At 41.8% G+C, this 18,887-nt stretch overlaps 1 protein-coding gene across 3 annotated transcripts in view; it reads left to right on the top strand.

Moving 5' to 3' along the window:
• rasgrf2b (Ras protein-specific guanine nucleotide-releasing factor 2b) overlaps positions 1-14,037 on the top strand; it is a 41,445-nt gene extending 27,408 nt beyond the window's left edge. Inside the window, exons 14-29 of one of the 3 annotated variants that reach the window (XM_053420993.1) lie at positions 859-941; positions 1,618-1,866; positions 4,710-4,906; positions 4,988-5,197; positions 7,156-7,281; positions 7,962-8,051; positions 8,821-8,927; positions 10,625-10,737; positions 10,851-10,911; positions 11,517-11,620; positions 12,305-12,389; positions 12,477-12,674; positions 13,055-13,134; positions 13,240-13,357; positions 13,440-13,508; positions 13,905-14,037. In XM_053420993.1, the coding sequence (XP_053276968.1) occupies positions 859-941; positions 1,618-1,866; positions 4,710-4,906; positions 4,988-5,197; positions 7,156-7,281; positions 7,962-8,051; positions 8,821-8,927; positions 10,625-10,737; positions 10,851-10,911; positions 11,517-11,620; positions 12,305-12,389; positions 12,477-12,674; positions 13,055-13,134; positions 13,240-13,357; positions 13,440-13,508; positions 13,905-13,997 (1,983 nt within the window). In that variant the 3' untranslated portion in view covers positions 13,998-14,037. Of the gene's footprint in view, positions 1-858; positions 942-1,617; positions 1,867-3,279; positions 3,373-4,709; positions 5,198-7,155; positions 7,282-7,961; positions 8,052-8,820; positions 8,928-10,624; positions 10,738-10,850; positions 10,912-11,516; positions 11,621-12,304; positions 12,390-12,476; positions 12,675-13,054; positions 13,135-13,239; positions 13,358-13,439; positions 13,509-13,904 lie in introns of all 3 variants that reach the window. The other 2 variants (XM_053420991.1, XM_053420992.1) reach the window with 2 other exon arrangements.
• The last annotated feature ends 4,850 nt before the right edge of the window (positions 14,038-18,887 follow it).

Raw genomic sequence — 18,887 nt, 5'->3', positions numbered from 1 at the left:
TTCCTCATCAATCAGATTTCAAATTTGGGTTCTGCATGAGCATGAATAAAGAATATAGCTCAAGTGTTACGTTGCTTTCCTCAGAAGCACGGACACATTTAAATCCCTGTCGTCTTTATTCAGGATACACATTTTGATTACCACATTAAATCATTGAGCTTTGTGTCATTTTACAACTAAGAAATATCACAGATCTCATGTCTGTGAATTTAACATCTATAAATGCTGCTGCTTGACTTTGTAGAAAAATGAAAGGAATGCAAATATACAAAGACACAGATATAGTAACCTTCAGGCCCGAAGCTACAGATTAAACACATTCAGGACTAAGAGCAATGTCAAGCTGTGTTCCTACATCAATCACTCATTAATGGTAATGAGTAATATTCCTTTAACAGCATTGATTGTTTATTTATTACTTTTGCAGTGATACACTGCTCTTACCACTGCCTGTTGCTCTCTGGATGCGATACATACAGATGCTTCTACACAAGGAATAACGTAATTTCAATCTCAATTGGAATTTCAGTTTGCCAGAGCCGGTAGAATGACACATCACACACATTATTCTTTCTTCATATTATGCTTCCCATGAGGTTTAGGATTCATGTCCATCCATATACATCCAGTAGTTCTCTCAGATCTTCTCTCCAGGGCCTATACTGGCTGTTCTGAGCTCCATACAGAAAAACAAAGGGTGAGCACTTCTTCAAAGTCGTGGCTCCACCACTATGAACCTTTCCTTCTGCAGCAACTGAAAATCCCCTGTTCAAATTGGTCCTCGGTTTCTTCCCCCAGTCAGCTGCTTTAAAAACTCTCTCCTCATCATCTATCCTCCTCTTCTCTCTGTGTTTAAAGTGTATCGATAACATTCGCTGTAATGGCCTGATGACCAGTGTGTTTGAGGAGAACTCCAAAGTCACTGTGCCTCATATGATCAAGTAAGTACAAGATAAGAGGCAAACAAAGGGGGGGATTCAGTTGTTTCAGCAGCAGGGGAGTCAGATTGAGGTAGACAAGAGAATAGAAATATAACATTTAAAATTACAACAAAGTGTTACATGATATACACATTTCACTGTAGAAGTGGTTTGTACAGAAATGTTATTTAGCCAAATGCGGTGGAACAGGATGATTCCCTGAGAAAGTAAAAAACTGTTACATAAGTATAAGGATATGTTGTGATTTCTTTCCTTAAGAAATAAACATAAATAGAGTGACATGAGAAAAAACAGTTTAGTATTTTGTTATCATTCCGGTTGGTGTTGTAGAGTATGATTGTGTGTGTGTGAAGAGGAACACCCATCTCTTCATGCCGGTTTTGCTAAACTTAATGTTACCTTTCTACCCTTGTGACAATGTTACAGCTTTATTGTTGTACAGTAAATTTGGAACTGTGTGTGCAGTTTTGTTTCCTATTTATTTATGCTTGACAGTATTCATTGGTATCCACTCCTATTTTCAGCCTCCTTCTTTGAAATATGTGGGCGTTGTATTCTTTCTCTATTTTACTTGGCTATTTTTGTTTGAGCCCTGCATTGTTCAACAGTCACCCATGCTCGGTGTGTGTGTGTGTGTGTGTGTGTGTGTGTACGTGTGACCGTGTGTGTCCATCAGATCCGATATGCGTCTCCATAAAGATGATGTTGACATTTGCTTCAGCAAGACGCTCAACTCCTGCAAGGTCCCCCAGATCCGTTACGCCAGCGTGGACCGGCTGCTGGAGAGGCTGACGGACCTGCGCTTCCTCTCAATAGACTTCCTCAACACCTTCCTGCACACGTACAGGATCTTCACCACCGCCACGGTGGTCATGGACAAACTGGCCGACATCTACAAGAAGCCCTTTTCCTCCATTCCAATCAGGTCATTCATAGCATACACACACAAACACAGAAAAAGGGGCAGAAGGCTTAATGTCACAGGTTTTCATAGAATCTAACTCAGTGTGTATTTGTGTTGGTATGATTTTGTGTTTGAAAATGTGTTTAAGCATTATGTAAGTGTTCTGAGATCGGTTTCTTAGCTCCCCTGAGGTGGTCAGATGTGTGTCTGTGTTTTGGACTCAGGAAGCAGCTTTCACCTCCGTCCACAAGGTTTAAATACATGCTGGCTGAAATACACACTGGCCTGTGTGTGTGGACGCCAGCAGAACAGATGCTTCAACAACGTTTTTGGCACCGTCATAGGGTTTCTATTGTGTGTCGGATGAGGAGTTTCTCTCAGGTTTGAATGGATGGTCTAACTCACCGTGACCTGTGGGTTCAGGATGGAAGGATCCAGGGACCAGACGGGTGCAGGACGTTTGACCAAACTCCCCTTTCTTAAACTTTTACCTGAATAAGATTTGCATACCTTCCCCCGTCCCTCTTTTTCACATTTCCAAAATTAGCAGGTATATAAGGGCTTTTTAAACTCAGGTAAACCAGCTACAAAAAGTGATTGACTCCTTTGCCATCGCCAGAAGATAAAAAGCCTTTTGGATGCTTCCCCTGATCAGAATCAGAAAATCAGAAAGGATTTATTGTCAAGTAGGTTTACACATACATGGAATTTGCTCTGTTTTTTTTTGGTGCATACGATGAACATAGAAACATAAAAACATAAAACACAATAAATACAACACACATACGAAAAACAATAAACAGAAACAATGTATATTTACTCACTATTTACTTCTTATTTACTCCCTTTTTCTAATATTTTTACAAGTAACATTTATTTAGACATAAACATATCTAAATAAAATATATATAATAGATAAAAGATATAAAAAGTGAAGTAAAAAGTGAAATGCAAGATGCAAGACAGTGAACAGTGTCAGATTGCAATATAATATAATATAATATAATGATGCATCATGTAACTCGTCACGAGCTCAACAAAACTGAGTGGCTCTCCCTCACCTTGCTGTCTTGCCAAATTTGCTAATTAGAAGCCAGAGGTGAAACCTGATAGAATCTTTGTTAAAATCAAAGAAATCTCGTTAAAATATCTTGCTGTATTGTTTTTGGGTCAGATTTCTCTCCCTCGTTGTCTTTAAATATGTTGATATTTGTTCACTGACTAACGCGCTGCTTCCCCCTTCACCTTAAACACACCTCTCCTCTTCCAAGAAGCTCATTCATCATCCCTCCATCATCGTCCTTCAAATCTCTTTTCCATTTCCGACGTGTATCTCCTTCTGTCTTTTTCCACGTCTCGATCCAATCATCACATCCATCCGTTTAATCCTTTTACTCTGTGTCATCCATCTCTTCGTGTCCTCTCCACCTACAGGGCGCAGTACCACTCATTTGACCGTCTGTCCATCTCATCCATCTGTCCTGACTACAGTCTGAAGATCAAGAAGATAGCCATGGATCAGCCCAAGTAACCAACTCCTCTCTCTCTCTGTCCTCTTTCTTGTGCTACATCCACACTACGACGTTTTCATTTGGAAACGCATCGACTCTGCTACAGACACACGCCCGGCGTCCACACTACTCTGCTGTTAGGAAACACCGCTGGCCCCTGTTTTAGTTTGAAAACCCTGGGGATGCGTTTTAATCTGGAGGGGCAGAAACGTAGATGTTTGAAAATCATGACAACTGCCGATTGGATCTTTTGGGTCACATGGTTTTGTCCGTCTCCTTTCACATGAGCCTCTTCCACATGGAGAATGATTTACAGAAGACCCTGTTGTCTTTGCTAACAGCTCATGGAGACGAGTTATTATCGGATCGATTCCTGCGCCCACCGGCACACGCATGTCCAGTGTACGTGAGCGGTCACCTGATATGCAGACGTGTTAGTGTGGACAGAGGTTTTTATTTTAGAATTGAAAACGCGGCAGTATGGATGTAGCCTTACTGTCTCTTTCCTTCTCTTCCTGCCTGCTCTTTCTCTCCTCTGGTCTTGGTCTGATACTGATGCATGATTTTTTCTCCCTCCTTACTTTGAGTTCTAATCCATCTTTCACTCACAGGGCTTGTACTTACAGCAGTTTGAACCTTGTTAAGTTGATGAGACATAAAATGGGAGACGGGGGGAAACCTTTTGTTGTCTTCCACCTGCAGCTGCTCTGTAGCATGTTTTCTCTCCGGAGCATCGCTTCCTCGAGGCTGGTTTTCCCCTTCGTTTCCATATTGATACTTTCTGTCATTCCTCCTCTGCTTCGTATCCTTCTATTCACTTTTACTCTGGTGCTTGCTTCCTCTGCTTGCCACAAAGTTCTTTCCAAAGCATTCCTCTCCTCTGCCTCCGTGCGTTTATCTTTCATCTACGCTCCTCTCTTCCTTCCCTTCTCTTTCAGACTGGGATGCAATTTGTTTTTCTAGCTCCTGCTGAATAACGGGCTTATGTGAATAAACGATGGCTGTGTTGATCGAAGCATGATTACTCCTCCCTTGATGTAGCTCTGCACATTTGACTCGGAGCGGTGACACAGTTCACTTCTCTCCTTTATGAATTTCTGAACACACTCTATTTCATGCTAATTTGACCCTAAACCAAACATTGATCTCTATTGCATGGAAACTGTCCCAAAAGAATCTATTTGCATTGATAATAAGCCTTTTAGAGTCGAAATTTGAAATTACAAAGGTCTTGTAGGGTTGTTGCTGCGGCATTTCCTTTTCATCCTTTTCTCAATTTCCCTTAACTCTCTCTTTATTGCTTTTTTTAACTTCCTCTTATTTACTAACCTGCTCCCCCCCCCCATCTTTCAGGTCCTTGGAGCTGTTCTTTGCCACCAACCAGAATAACAGAGGTGGTGAGCACACGAACGACAAATCTCCTCGTCTTTGCCGCAAGTTCTCCTCTCCTCCTCCTCTGACCATCCCGTCCCACACCTCCTCCCCAGTCCGAGTGCGGAAGCTCTCCCTCCACTCCCCCATCACAGCCAGGGTGGGAGGCCTCGACCTCACCAGTCCCCTGTCAAACTCCAACCACAACACTTCCCAGTCTGCCACCAGTAGCCCCACGTCTGCACACACCCCGCAGACCCCGACGCCTCTGACCCCGACCCCAACCACCACCTCTCCTCCTCCACCTCCCTCCTCCACCTCTCCTCCACCAAACAACTCAAAGTCACCGCAAGACCAAGCTCCGCCCATTCCGTCGTCTCCGGACCAGAGTCCCCCCCCGTCCGCAGACGGAGAGGAGGTGCCCCGGGTCGACCCTTTCGGTGGGAAACTGCGAAGGAGCATCCGCAGAGGTAGGTTACACCATCTCTCTGTCCCTCTCTGGGTTCAAATCTGTTTTGCTTTAAGTATGATCAGACTTAGTTTATTTTATACCTCTAACCAGACCCAATAGTGATGTCACGACTACAGCAAGGCAAGAACTTAGATACCTGAGGGTAAACACATCCATCCCTCTATACCACTTAGTCCTTAGAGGTCACTGGGCGTCAGGTGGGGTGCACCCTGGACAGATCGCCAGTGTATCGCAGGACTCACACAGAAACAGGGAGAACATGCCAACAGATAGACCATGGCTAAACTGGGATTCGAACCCGGGGAACTCTCTTCCTTTGAGGGGCCTGCACCACTGTGCCACCCCAGATAAAACAGACTGTAGATATGTATATCCAGTCTGATTAAATAGCCCGCTGCGGATGTTCTCGTGGTGTCGGTTGTCTATGAAAGCAACAGAAATAATGAGCTGTTTCTAATTATCTGTACATGGTCACCTGAAATAAAGATGAATGAACGTATCATATTGTTAAGAATCGTGAAGCATTGGCAGATTATTCATCTCACTGTGCTCCTGCGCTGTGCTCAGCTTCTCGCCATGCACAGCTTGACAGTGAATGCACTTTGCTCTGTAGGTGTATAATATATATATAATTTCTATCACTGAACTTCCACCTATAGAGTCTGATTGGACATACACACATAAAGAGCTGGAGGTCAGTCATCTAACGACTCAGTGTGAAGTGTTCCCCCTGTCAGGGCGGACGCCAGGCGGGGCATCATTATCTCCGTGCATTTGTGTGCTTGTGTCAGCTGAGTCGACTTCCCACCACGCACACTCAGATATTCTTATAGTGGTGTCAAACAGCCTCCCAGACTGGGGGGGGGAAGAAGACTGTCAGAGCATCTGGAGCAGAACAGCAAGGATAAGCTGCAGTTAGACCCTCATTAGCATGTGCACACGTTTGCAGTATATGTGTGTGTGTGCGTATGGCTGAGTGTGTCCATGTGTGACAGCTGCTAACCGTTCACTAGGAGACCCGTTAGCACCCGTTCCTCCTCTTCGCCGGCTCAGTTTCTTGTCATCAGAGTATTTGCAGTAGTTTATTTTCGATAATGCACATAAACCTATTTGCACGTCCTACTGTTTTTTTCAGCTGATCTCGTTTTTTTTTACTTCGCCGAACTTTCGAGAATTGTTGCTGTGATTTGGAGGGGACTCAATCTTTGGAATATTGAGTCTTTCTCAACCTTTCAAGTTGCAGCCAAACTAATTCTCTGTTTTTACTGAAACTTATATTTTATTTCTAAATTAGAAAACTTTGATCGAAAACATGATATATGCACATTTACTTCGACCCATAGAGAAAGTCCTGCACATAGACACACTGTATGAATGTGTGTGTGTGTGAGTGGGTGAATGGCGCTTTGAGTGTTCATCAAGACTAGAAAAGTGCTATGTAAATACAGACCATTTACAATTATAGTAGGGCTCCAGGTAATCATGTACCCTGTGCTGTTTACTGTGCTAAGAGCCAGATATAAAAATGAATGGCTGACAAATCCAAGGAAAACCCTGAATAAATAAGCATAGAAAAGTAGTGAATGCTTCTTATTTAGGAGTCGACGAATGGTTCAACCAATGTGATAATGATGTGAATCACACTGTGGGCCAGGACCTTCACAGTCACTGAACCTCAACCCGGTTGTACCTCATTAATGTGGCATCAAAGCACCAGATGAAGGATAAGATTGATTTTCTACTAAAAGACGCTGTTGTATTACTGGTCTCTGTGTTTTAAGGTTGTGTTTAGTGCCCCTGTCTGTTGATTTGTGTGTTTTTTTTAATAATTATTTTAACATTTTGAAGTCATCATCATCATCATCATCATCATCATCATCATCATCATCATCATCATCATCATCATCATCATCATCATCTTCCTCATTCGTGTCCCTCTCCTCTTCCTCTGTCTAGCTGTGCTGGAGTCAGCGTCACTGGAGAAGATCATCCCAGAGTCTCCTCAGAGCAGCGAAGCAGGAGACCTGTCTCCATGTCGCTCTCCTTCAACACCTCGACACCTCCGCTACAGGCAGCCGGGAGGTAAGAGCCTCTCCTTTCTCAAGTTGATAGGAGAATAATTATCAAGTTAAATTAAATACAAACAAAACTGTTTGGGCTTCTGTGAAGGCCTCAGGGTTCCTCACTGCATTACAGAGCGTGTCTATCCAGTGTGAAGGACAGCTTTGTCTGTGGTTACAGTTTTGATCACAATAAGGATTTCTGTGTTGTTGTTGGAAACATTTCCAATAAGTAGAAGTGTATTCATCATCTGCAACATGTTTGTGATAAGAATATCCAGGTTGATGATTGGGAGTTTCATAAATTGTGATAGGTTCATTAAAAATGTTCCCAGTGCTCCACAAAACCTGTAATTTACAGAGTAGATTATTACTTTCCCTTTTTATAGTTTGTTTATATGAATATTAACTTAGCCTGTTGGCCTGTTTGCCAACTGTTGTTACTATGAACAAATTATTTGATTTGTTATAATAAAGGCGATTTTCAACCGCCTGGTAAAAAAAAAACATCACAATGCACAATTATATAATTTTAATTTGTGGCCATAGTATTTAAGTTTCAATACGTCAGAATGAAAGGTTGTTTATTTTCAAATGTGCTCTCACACCTAAATATTAATTATGATAATAATAACAACAGTGGTAAACAGTTATAACCGTTTTGTTGGTCTTGATAATAAATAAGTGCTGGTGTCTCTGTAGTCCAGTCAGGGGAGAACTCACGCTGCTCAGTCTCTCCTGCCTCTGCCTTCGCCATCGCTACAGCCGCAGCAGGACATGGCACACCACCAGGTGTACAATCTCACACACACACACACACACACACACACACACACACACACACACACACACACACAATTAATAATTCATTTTGAAAAAATACATGATGGTTATTAAAGCTGAACATACAGTATGTGGAGTATGTACATATAAATTGATGCAATATTAAGTAGTTCATTGAAGTAACAATATAGACCAACTTTAACAAAACAATCTTAAAACAGTGCCTGAGTAATATCTGAATAACCTGAAACCCTAAAAACATTAAAATTACACTTTATTATTTGTAAAATGAAAAATAGCATCAGCTAAAATAAATACACTGACATCCTGTTACCACACAGGCCGGTATTATAAACACCAATTACACAGCTTTACTTTTGCTTTTCTAGAATTGTTAAAAAAGATGTTAGATAAATGATAAAACTCTGAAAAAAAAACAACTCTAAGATATGTTTATGTATGACGTATTGTAAGGTATCCACGGGTGTTTAGAAATGCAAAGTGAAATATAATTTATTAGATATTATTATAATAATAATTATTATTATTCGTAGTTGTAGTAGTAGTAGAGTATTAAAAGGGAGCTTTTTTCAGAATACATACTTTTATTTTAAAATTGAGTGTATTTTGATGTATAAACTACTACTTCTGTAAAAGGTTAAAATACTTTAATAAACCTTTTCTCTATTGTGTTACCGATATATTAGTGAAAGTTTTATAACGTATCAAACAATAATAACAAATTCTCTCCGGCTCTAAATTTCCTCTTCTTTCCCAGCGTTCACCAACTCCGAGCGAACTTGTGATAAAGAGTTCATCATCCGCCGAGCTGCGACCAACCGAGTTCTCAACGTGCTGCGCCACTGGGTCTCCAAACACTCACAGGTCTGTCTGCACCCACCTCTCTGTGTGTGTGTGTGTGTGTGTGTGTGTGTGTGTGTGTGTGTGTGTGTGTGCGTGTGTGTGCGTGTGTGTGTGCGGTCTCCCCTGTTTTTCGGGGGGTGATCTGTGAGTCTGTGGTCTCATTAAAGTGGGTGTCTGATGCGTTCTCTCTCTGCTCCAGTGCTCTCACTTGAGCATGTAAACATCCCCGTGCACACAAACACGCACTGCTTATTGTTGCCATGTCATCTGGATGACCGAAGCCCGCCTCGGCCCACCTACCCACTCTTCTTCTAAACAGCCAGTGTTGCCTCTAATGAATAGAGTATCAAGGTAATTGCCTGACTCCCAGCATAGAGGTCCTTCCGGTCTAACTGCATTGATCTATTTTATGTATTTTTCTCCAATAATACAAAACGCTGGGATGACAGGCCGGCGTTAGCGAGCTTATTAACACACGGGCGTGCACGGACACACACATACACTACAGGACGAGAGAACCAAGGGCTTGTTAAAACTGACCTTTGAACGGGAGTTAAACTGACGAGGGAGGAAAGGAAAGGGGGAAAGAGGAGGAAAAGATGAGGAGGATTGATGAGGCTGAGGAAGAGGAGTGGAGGAGGCGTGAGGGATTATGTAGCCGTGACTCTGAAGGATGTAGAGCGGGGATTGATCGGACGGAGGAGACAGGAGAGAGTCACTAAAATCACAAAGAGGGAAAAGGAATGCAACCACCTGTAATTTAGCCTCGTTGTAATATTATGGTTTGAGATTGTCTTCCATCTCTTAAAGGTGATGTCCCACTTCCCTAATTGGTTTTCCACTGGTTTCTTGTACCATACATATTGATTTGATTCCAATTATATATTTTTTAAGTGGGTAAGTAACGTAAAAGCCCAGAGACAGCTTTTGCCTTGTGGTTCAGTTTAATGACCTACGCAGCAGAACTGGTGATGGGGAACGTTATCCACCCACTTCTCTTTATTATGGTGTCGGTGCAACACATCAGCTAAACTCAGTAGTTACCAAAACTTCAGGCCAGTCGGGAAAGCTTCATGTCGTTCTTCATCCACAATCACAGGTTGTTTTAACACATGGCCATTAAAATAAGGTATGAAATGTAGTTACATAACTAATAACCTCCACCAAGGAAGTTGTTTTCACTGCTGTCTGTTTGTTTTATGGGTTGTTTGTTTGTTTGTTTGTTTGTTTGCAACCCAGTAACCCAAAACTCCTGGGAAGTGCACCATGAAACTTGGTGCATAGTTGCAGTGTGGATCAGGGAGGAATCCTTTAAACTAAGTTGTGAATCCAGATAAAGAGGCAGATTCATTCATCTTTTTTATCACTTTCTTTAAGGCTTTGTTTTTTTGACATTTACACAGTTTTCCACAGAATAATTCATGGGTCTCGATCAAAATAATCTGGTAGTTTATTTTAGGGGACAGATATTTATGCGTGTGTGAAAGTCAGTGCAGCTTGAAATTTCCCTCGGGATTGATAAAGTATCTATCTATCTATCTATCTATCTATCTATCTATTTATCTATCTATCTATTTATCTATCTGTCTATCTACTGTATCTACTGTATCTACTGTATCTATCTGTCGTGCTAGTTCTGGCGTGTTGAGATGAAGCTGGCCATTGACTATATGTTTATGAGAGTTCTTTTAAATCTAGCAGTTCCTTTGTGTGTGCAGGACTTTGAGATGAATGGGGAGCTGAAGATGTCGGTGATCTGCCTCCTGGAGGAGGTGCTCAGAGACCAAGACCTTCTGCCGCAGGAGAGGAAAGCCACTGCCAACATACTAAGGTGCAGCACACACACATATAAACACACAAATATAGAAGTGTGTTTATTGTTTATCTTTTATTGTTTATATTTCATAAAAATCTGCTTCTATTCTGTTCTATTTTCACTTTTAGTGCCCTCTCTCAAGACGAGCAGGACGACGCCCAGCTGAGGATAGAGGACATCTTACAGATGGTGAAAAAACGGCAGCACATAAAATATTCTAATAACTTCTTAGCAAGTCATTGAGTTCATCTTTTTTGGACTTCATGAATAGCCGGTTAATATTCTGTTGGATTTATAGAGGAGTTCTTCCTTTCGCTGCATCACATAAACCTCATGTTACTGCAGAGTCACTGTCTGATACAGCGTTTAATCAGAATATTTATGTGTCTCTGGATGGGATTACTTGGTTTTATGAGACCACATCCTCCCTAATGTATTTACACTTGAACACACACTTCCCCTCATAATGTTGCGGCTCAAACACGAAACACGATGCCGCTGTAAGAAGTGGAAAGCGTCTGTCGGTGCACACGCTCCTCGCCTGCAGACAGACGGGGGGGGGGGGGACACTGAGACCATCTCCAGGGGACTGTCAGATGTCATGATACATATTCATCGTAGTCAGTCTCTTTATTAGATATTTATATCTCAATGTTATTTAAATTGGTGTCGTGGTGTGGATATGTGTTTATGCCTGCTTTTCCCTGTGTGTGTGCGTGTGTGTGTGTGTGTGTGCGTGTGTGTGTGTGTGTGTGTGTGTGTGTGTGTGTGTGTGTGTGTGTGTGTGTGTTCAGGCGGACTGTCCGAAGGCCGAGTGTTTCGAGTCCCTCTCAGCGATGGAGCTGGCTGAACAGATCACGCTGCTGGATCACATTGTCTTCAGGAGCATCCCCTATGAGTCAGTTTCTCCCTCGATGCTCTCCCACTGTGATCTGCACCAAAACAAAAATAAAATCCATTTAGGAAACTTCTTCTTATTACGGGACCAGTTAATCACCTCAGTTTCCCCGTGGCAGCATCAGGGGGGCTTTAGAAGAACAACAGAGAAAATGTTTAAATAAACAACTTTCACAAAGTTAGTTTTCAATTGAAAGTAAGAAGATTCTTTCTTAATATTGAATTTACTATGACTTATAAGATATAGACATCGCTGTGATGTTGGTTTCTCTCTTCAATCAACTTATTCATTTAATGATTTCATTTCCCTTATATCATGAAATGTATTTTTAGAAGCTATTTCATATATTGAAAATATTAAAAGGTTATCTAATTTATTTTTAATCTGTGAGCTAAAACAGATTATCCAGCTCAGTATATGATTTATAAAACCATTTCAATTAATCAGAAAATATAGCTTTTAAATAATTACTTACTAAAAGCAAATCTGCTTTATAGTCTTTCAATTATGAATAGATAGAAATACAAGTTCCAGATTGCACTTTATCACCATTAAGTTATTGAAGTCTTAACTAGACACCATTTTTCTTTACCCAAGGGGCTAAATAATGACAAAATTATATTGTTATTATATATTTTAGAGAGTTAGATCTCATGATGTGTTTCTGTCTCTCCTCTCGTTCAGAGAGTTCCTCGGTCAGGGCTGGATGAAGGTTGATAAGACGGACAGGACGCCTTACATCATGAAAACCAGCCAACACTTCAACGACGTGAGCTTGTCCTTAAGCACCGGTTAGTTCCTGACACCACAGCCTGTATCCACCACGTAACCCCATCTCCTCTTTCCCTTTGTGAAGATGAGCAACCTGGTGGCGTCACAGATTATGACCCACACCGACGTGGGCTCCAGGGCCAACTCCATAGAGAAGTGGGTCGCTGTGGCCGACATCTGCCGCTGCCTCAACAACTACAACGGAGTGTTGGAGATCACCTCTGCGCTCAATCGCAGCGCCATCTACCGGCTGAAGAAGACCTGGGCCAAAATCAGCAAACAGGTGGAGTTACACCATCATCCTCTCTGAAATCCTAATGGAAAAAGCAGAAAACAGGTGGTCGGTGGAGTTTTTCTCAGCAGAGACGATCTTTTGTCTCTAACATTAACAAATGAACGTCTCCTGTGGTAGAATGACGTAGTTCATGGAAGAAGAGAAAGCCTTCACCTGTCATGTCTTCTTCTCGTCTGATTCTCATGAACACTAAATCAATTAAGGCCATAATCCTCCAACCGAGCCATTCTCCCTCTTCAGAGCTGAGCCAAATTCAATTTTTGTCATTTTATTATTATCATCTTTTATCAAGAGTTAAGTGGATCTGGAGCTAATGCAGCCATCTTGTTTAAAAATGATAATAAATGCCTGTTTGTGATCTTTCTCAGACTAAAGCCCTGATGGACAAACTGCAGAAGACCGTGTCATCGGAGGGGAGGTTTAAAAACCTGAGGGAAACCCTGAAAAAGTCAGATTTCGCACACGATTTCAAATTATTTCATCATAGATACCACAAATAAAGAAATACATGAAAAGGAATGAGTGTTTTTATTTTGTTTATGTCTCCCTGCAGTTGCAACCCTCCATGTGTACCATATCTGGGAATGTATCTAACAGACCTCGCCTTTATTGAGGAGGGAACGCCCAATTTCACTGAGGAAGGCCTTGTTAACTTCTCCAAAATGAGGATGGTAGGCACAAACATCCATAAAGGAGATTTAATTCATGTAAACAATCATCTTGAACTAATTTTCGATTCCATGTTTCCTTTAGATATCCCACATCATCAGGGAGATCCGACAGTTCCAGCAGACGCCGTACAGAATAGAGCTTCAAGCCAAGGTACTCGTCTGTCACACGTCACTGAATGTATCGTATGTTTAGAGAATCATTTATAATACATGTCTTTAATTTAAATACCTGTTAGCACTTGCTTTATAATGTAAATGTATCAAAAACATTAAAACTAAAACCAAAGATAAAGAAATGAAGACATCCTTATTTCTAGGACTTTACAAATATATTTGGAACAATGAATTCCACCAGGTTTAAATAATAAATCCAATAATATGATCCTGATAACAGAACAGAGTAGATTAGATTGGACTATTTAATGAAGTGTTTGTTTGCGTAGTCATTTGTGTTTATCCCTCGTTGAGGCTTTATAAAATCATCGACTCGTCTAGTCGCTAAAAATGTTTTTTTCAAGCGCTCACCTCTTCCGTGTCGTGTGTCCAGGTGACCCAGTACCTTCTGGATAAGACTCTGATCATGGATGAAGACACGCTCTATGACCTCTCGCTGAAGATCGAGCCCAGACTTCCTGCCTGAGCTGCGGCTGTTTGTGGCCAAGAGGGAGCCTGCGAGACCTGCACCCCCCCCCCCTCCCCCCCAGAGGCTAACACGCCCACATAACTTCATCAATCAAGAGGAAACCAGGACGTTTTTTGAGAGCGACGCCGAAAAAGGGAAAAACAAGAGACTGATGATGTGAGAGGTTTCTTAAGCGTCCAGTGTGAGGACAGTCGGGCAAAGCTTCCGACTTTGCGAGAGGGTTTCGAAGCGTCGGGCTTTGCGTGAGGGTTTTGAGGAAATGACGTGTCGCCGTGTGTGCTCGTCATTCCTCCGTGTAAAGTGGCGCACTTAGACATCCCACTTCCTCAGACCGGGCTGAGAGTCTGAGAGCATGGCGTGAATGAAACACAGTGGATGTAACGGAGATGTAGCATTATACAGATAGTGTGACAGTGAGATGTCCGAGCTCGTGTCTCTGTGCTGTCGTCGGTGTTCTGCTTCTTTTTTTTTTTTTCGTGCCATGTCCTGGAACAAAGACCCCCAGCGACGCTTTCCGTGTACGAGGGTATCACTGTAAACAACTTGCATGATTTCAACTTGGGATGTATCTGTGTAAACGGCCTTCAACCTGACCCCTGACCCTTGACCCCTGACCCTGAGCTTTGCATGCTTCACTCTGCCCCGGGTGACTCTCTACGCCACTATGCACCCTCAGTGGGATGGGTTCGGCAAAACGCCTTTAAGCCTTCAAAGGAAATGTAGACAGACACCAAAAGGAAAACCATACAAATTATATATTTTGATGAAGCGGCTGATTTATTTCATTTATCAAACAATTAATTCTCTATTTATCTTGAGTCTGGCCTTCTTTATGAGAACGGAAGCCCTTTTGTTTTTTAAATGTCCTCATGAATGATACAAAATTGAAAACTTTATCAGTGCCTTCCACTCGGCGGAGGTCAATTTCTGCTCAATTGCCAATTTGCAATTTGCGTAAACGTTTTGTACAAATCCTGCTTCGGGGGGAAACCTTTGAGGTTATCAGTAGTTTCACTCGTTCCACTTCCTTTGACAGAAAACAGGTCATGTAGACTTATCAGTAGCATGTTCGTGAAAACTGGTGATGTCATTGCAGCGTCTGATCATCAGCGAATGTCGCCCTCTGGTGTTTGAAACCCTGCTATAACCTCCATCCACTGACCCAAAGCTTTTTGCAGTGCTTGTGTGCGGTTTGAATTTTTTATTTTTGCCGTTTTGCAAATTGTCCGACACTGATGTGTGTAGTCAGGTCCCAGTGTTTGAAGTCTTGGATGTAGGCTGGGACAGTTTTTGCACTCTCTGACATGTAGCTTTGCTTGAGTGACAGTATGATAGTTGTTGACCATGCTATTCATTTCATCAGATACTGTATTTATATCACATTTTGCATATAGTGACTCCACACATGTCCTATGATTGATGAAGGAATACTTTGAATTGTTATGCTGTGAATATTTTTATTTTTTATTTTGGGTCTCTTGCTTTCATGTTGAATTCTAGTTTTGCATCCCAGGCTCATGATTCAGTGAAGAAGAGAATCGGTTTAACTTTATTCTAAAGGAGAAAAAAATATCTTATGAAGTTTAAAAAAAAAAAAAGTAGCATTTGAAAGTTTCTTTTTCTCCATTTAACTGATATGATGAACGTAGTTGTCCTGCATGCACACAACATCTGCATGTTGTGCATGTCTGACCGGACGCTCCCTGTACCTGCTTCTCTATATTGTCTCTGTAGTTGTCAGGAGGTTCTGGTAAAAAGGCATGAAAACAACATTCTGTCCATCTAACCTGGGATATTTGTTTCTTGGTGTACGCGTCCAGCACAGTGTGTGCACGGAGCTTTCTTCAGAGCAGCTGTCGTCGTGCAGGAGCAGTGTTGGAAGTTACCTCAGTGAAAACTCCGGATGGACGAGAGGAATCGTTCTCAGGCTTAGCTTGTGGGGACACGTGTCTTCTGCTCTGCACCCGTAACTGAGAGTCTGTTTTACACACAGGTTTAAGAAGACTGGATGTTTGTATTGTAATATAATTTTTGTGTATTTGTTTGTATGTTTATTTATTGGTTTGCATTTTTTCACTTGTAGGTGCAGGGGAAATAAATTCAACATGCCTTATGTGTTTGCAGTGTGCAATGATTTCACAGATATTAAATTGACTTTTAATTCGTGTATCAATTTGACATAATGTAGAGCTCTAACAAACTCTGGTGCATCAAATCAAAGTTTAATTTAACTATGAAATAATCCTCTTGAACATTCTTCACCAACATTCACAGTTGTATCTGGTGTCGCCCAGATCTAGAAACACGGCCAGTTTTTTAATTAAACATATTTTCAAAGTACTAAGGTACTGGGATGTTTGTAATATTTGGATCTTGGATTTTATGATTATTATCATAAAATTAATATAAATATAAAGTACATGGTCCAAGCCATCTTTCTGGTTAGGTTTGATGGTTAAGAAGGAAGTTGAACACAGCCAAGAATATATTGTGCAGTATGAAGTACACAGGCAGCACATAAAGCCAACATGTTGCTGCACTGACAGAGAGCAGTAAAGTCTTCAATAATTTAAAATCTTGTTTAAAGGCAGACATTGAATATATAAATAATCCTAGTGATGATTTCTAGTGTGTGATCATCTCAAATGTACGACTTGTTGTTTTCTTTACCCTAGAATGGACCCTTTATATTTAAATACTCTGTATTTACATCAGGAGCGGGTCCTCTCTATGGAGGAAGCTGTCCGAACACCTTTTGAGTTTTTATGACAACTGAAGGCCACAGGTTCCATTTAGTGTTTGGAAGGGGAGGATGAGGTGAGGGCTATTCAGCTGCAACTTGAAACTTCACCACTAGATGTCACTAAATTCTTCACAACAAACCTTTACCCTGGAATTTTTCAAAAGGTCCACAACTGCTCCTTCATCCATGACCTTGTTTGCCTTTTCCCACGACATAAAGGTCTCTACACTTTCATCTAATCTGATTTAGCACTGTGGCCATCCTGCCACCCGGTGGTCATGAGTGACATTGCCTCATTTTGCACCAGTAAAGGAATGAGCTGCATACCAGTAATGAGCTAATGTGGCCATTGTTTTACAAAATATCTTAGAAGTGCAACGGGCTTCATTCATTTGAATCTGATCTGCTGTGATATTAAAGTGAGGATTGAACCGGAAAAAGGAATGAGGGTTGAATCCAGTTTCAGAAACAACTGACACAGCTCATTGCAGTGGAGAGGGAGACAGACCAGACTGACACAGAGGCAGTGAGAGGGACAAATGGTCTGGTGTAAAGTCCAAGTTGAGCAAGTGTTTGGATGGTGATAAAGTCACCGTTCAAAATGAGCCAAATTGTCACTGTGCGATCTGGAGTCGGCGAAACCAGCTGGAGGGTGGCACTCGTGGGTTGTTGAGTGTTTGTCTCCCAGTGGGGGTTTCGTAGCAGATCAACAGACTCCACTCCTGTTTCTGGGGGGACAGATGGATGGCAGTTATCTGACGTTTATCACAACACTGCGAGCGTGACATCTCAGCCATTTGCAGTCAAAGACAACAACTCGTGGGCTTCGTGACAACCAGTAATACTGGAATTGACATGCTGGAAACTCGGAGTGAAACATTCGAACAATAAAAGTCGATATCTTGCAGGGCTGATAAACCTGTGACCTTGACCCACATGTTTGATGAGTCTATATGGGCCTATTGGCACATTGGATATGAAACACACTCTTTGTCTTACAGCCAATGAATGAACCACAAACAGAGTTATGCATGTTTTCATAGCTTCCTTCGACTTTTTGGAGAACATCACAACGATAGAAGCCTTGACCTCACAACTTTGTGAAAGTCTGTTAACTCCTGGAGCCGTTCACTCATGTCCATCACTGTTTGTGTTTCTCACATATTATGTGCTGCTCTTATAGAAGATGAAGTTCAACTCTAGCAAAGTGAACTGAGGACTGAACCTACAAACTCAATATGTCAATGGCTTTGAAGACTGGAGTTCAAAATATACAGAGCCTCATAAAAGTCCACCCTCAGAACTTGTAAGCAGTGTGTGTGTGTGTGTGTGTGTTTGTGTGTGTGTGTGTTAGAGATTGCATGTGTGAAGAGGAAGGCAGACATGCTGACTGACAGTAGAAAGAGGATTTTCTATCTGATGCCAAGTGAGAAGCTAATCCTGAATCTCTCTCTCTCTCTCTCTCTCTCTCTCTCTCTCTCTCTCTCTCTCTCTCTCTCATCCCATCTCCTGTTCTTCAGTCCCCTCTCACTCTGCAGATCGAGCGTCTCTGGACTGAGCTGCAGGACAAACCCTCCACAGCTTCTCGGCCTCGTTTCTCCACTTATCCTGAGGTGAGTGATGGACTCTCGAACTTGTCATCCCTCCGTGTCTCCTTCCAGAGCATCAGCCGATACATGAATTATGAAACAATCCGTCATATGATACTCATATATGTTTATATTCAAAGTGAAAGCATCAGTTTCCCTCTTAAAATGAGAAACATTTATTTGCAGTTGTATTGTGAGAGTTTTAATCTTTGCATGAGCAGCCTGAGCATTTCGTTTTGTGTTTGCTCCTCAGACGCACATATCAGCTGCCTGCACACTAGCCACCTGCATAATTAGGCAATCTTAACATTACCTGATATTAACAGGGAGCCACCACCTGTCAACAACTGTTTTTCATTTTGTGCCTCATCAAAGCTCCAGCAGTGGCTCCCTCGCCCACGCCTGACTGCTCATCTCACATTTAACATCAATTATAAAAACTCTATTTGAACCGAAGCCATTTGCAGTGACTCATGTTACTTTGCAGTACGACTTCCCCTGTTTCAGTTAAGGTCAGAAGGTGCAGGTGCCACTTCATTTAATCTTCTAGTCTCT

This window comes from Pleuronectes platessa, chromosome 4, assembly GCF_947347685.1.
Source record: "Pleuronectes platessa chromosome 4, fPlePla1.1, whole genome shotgun sequence".
NCBI lineage: Eukaryota > Metazoa > Chordata > Actinopteri > Pleuronectiformes > Pleuronectidae > Pleuronectes > Pleuronectes platessa.
Note: the sequence above shows the minus strand (reverse complement) of the source record. Positions and strands in the feature narration are given on the sequence as shown.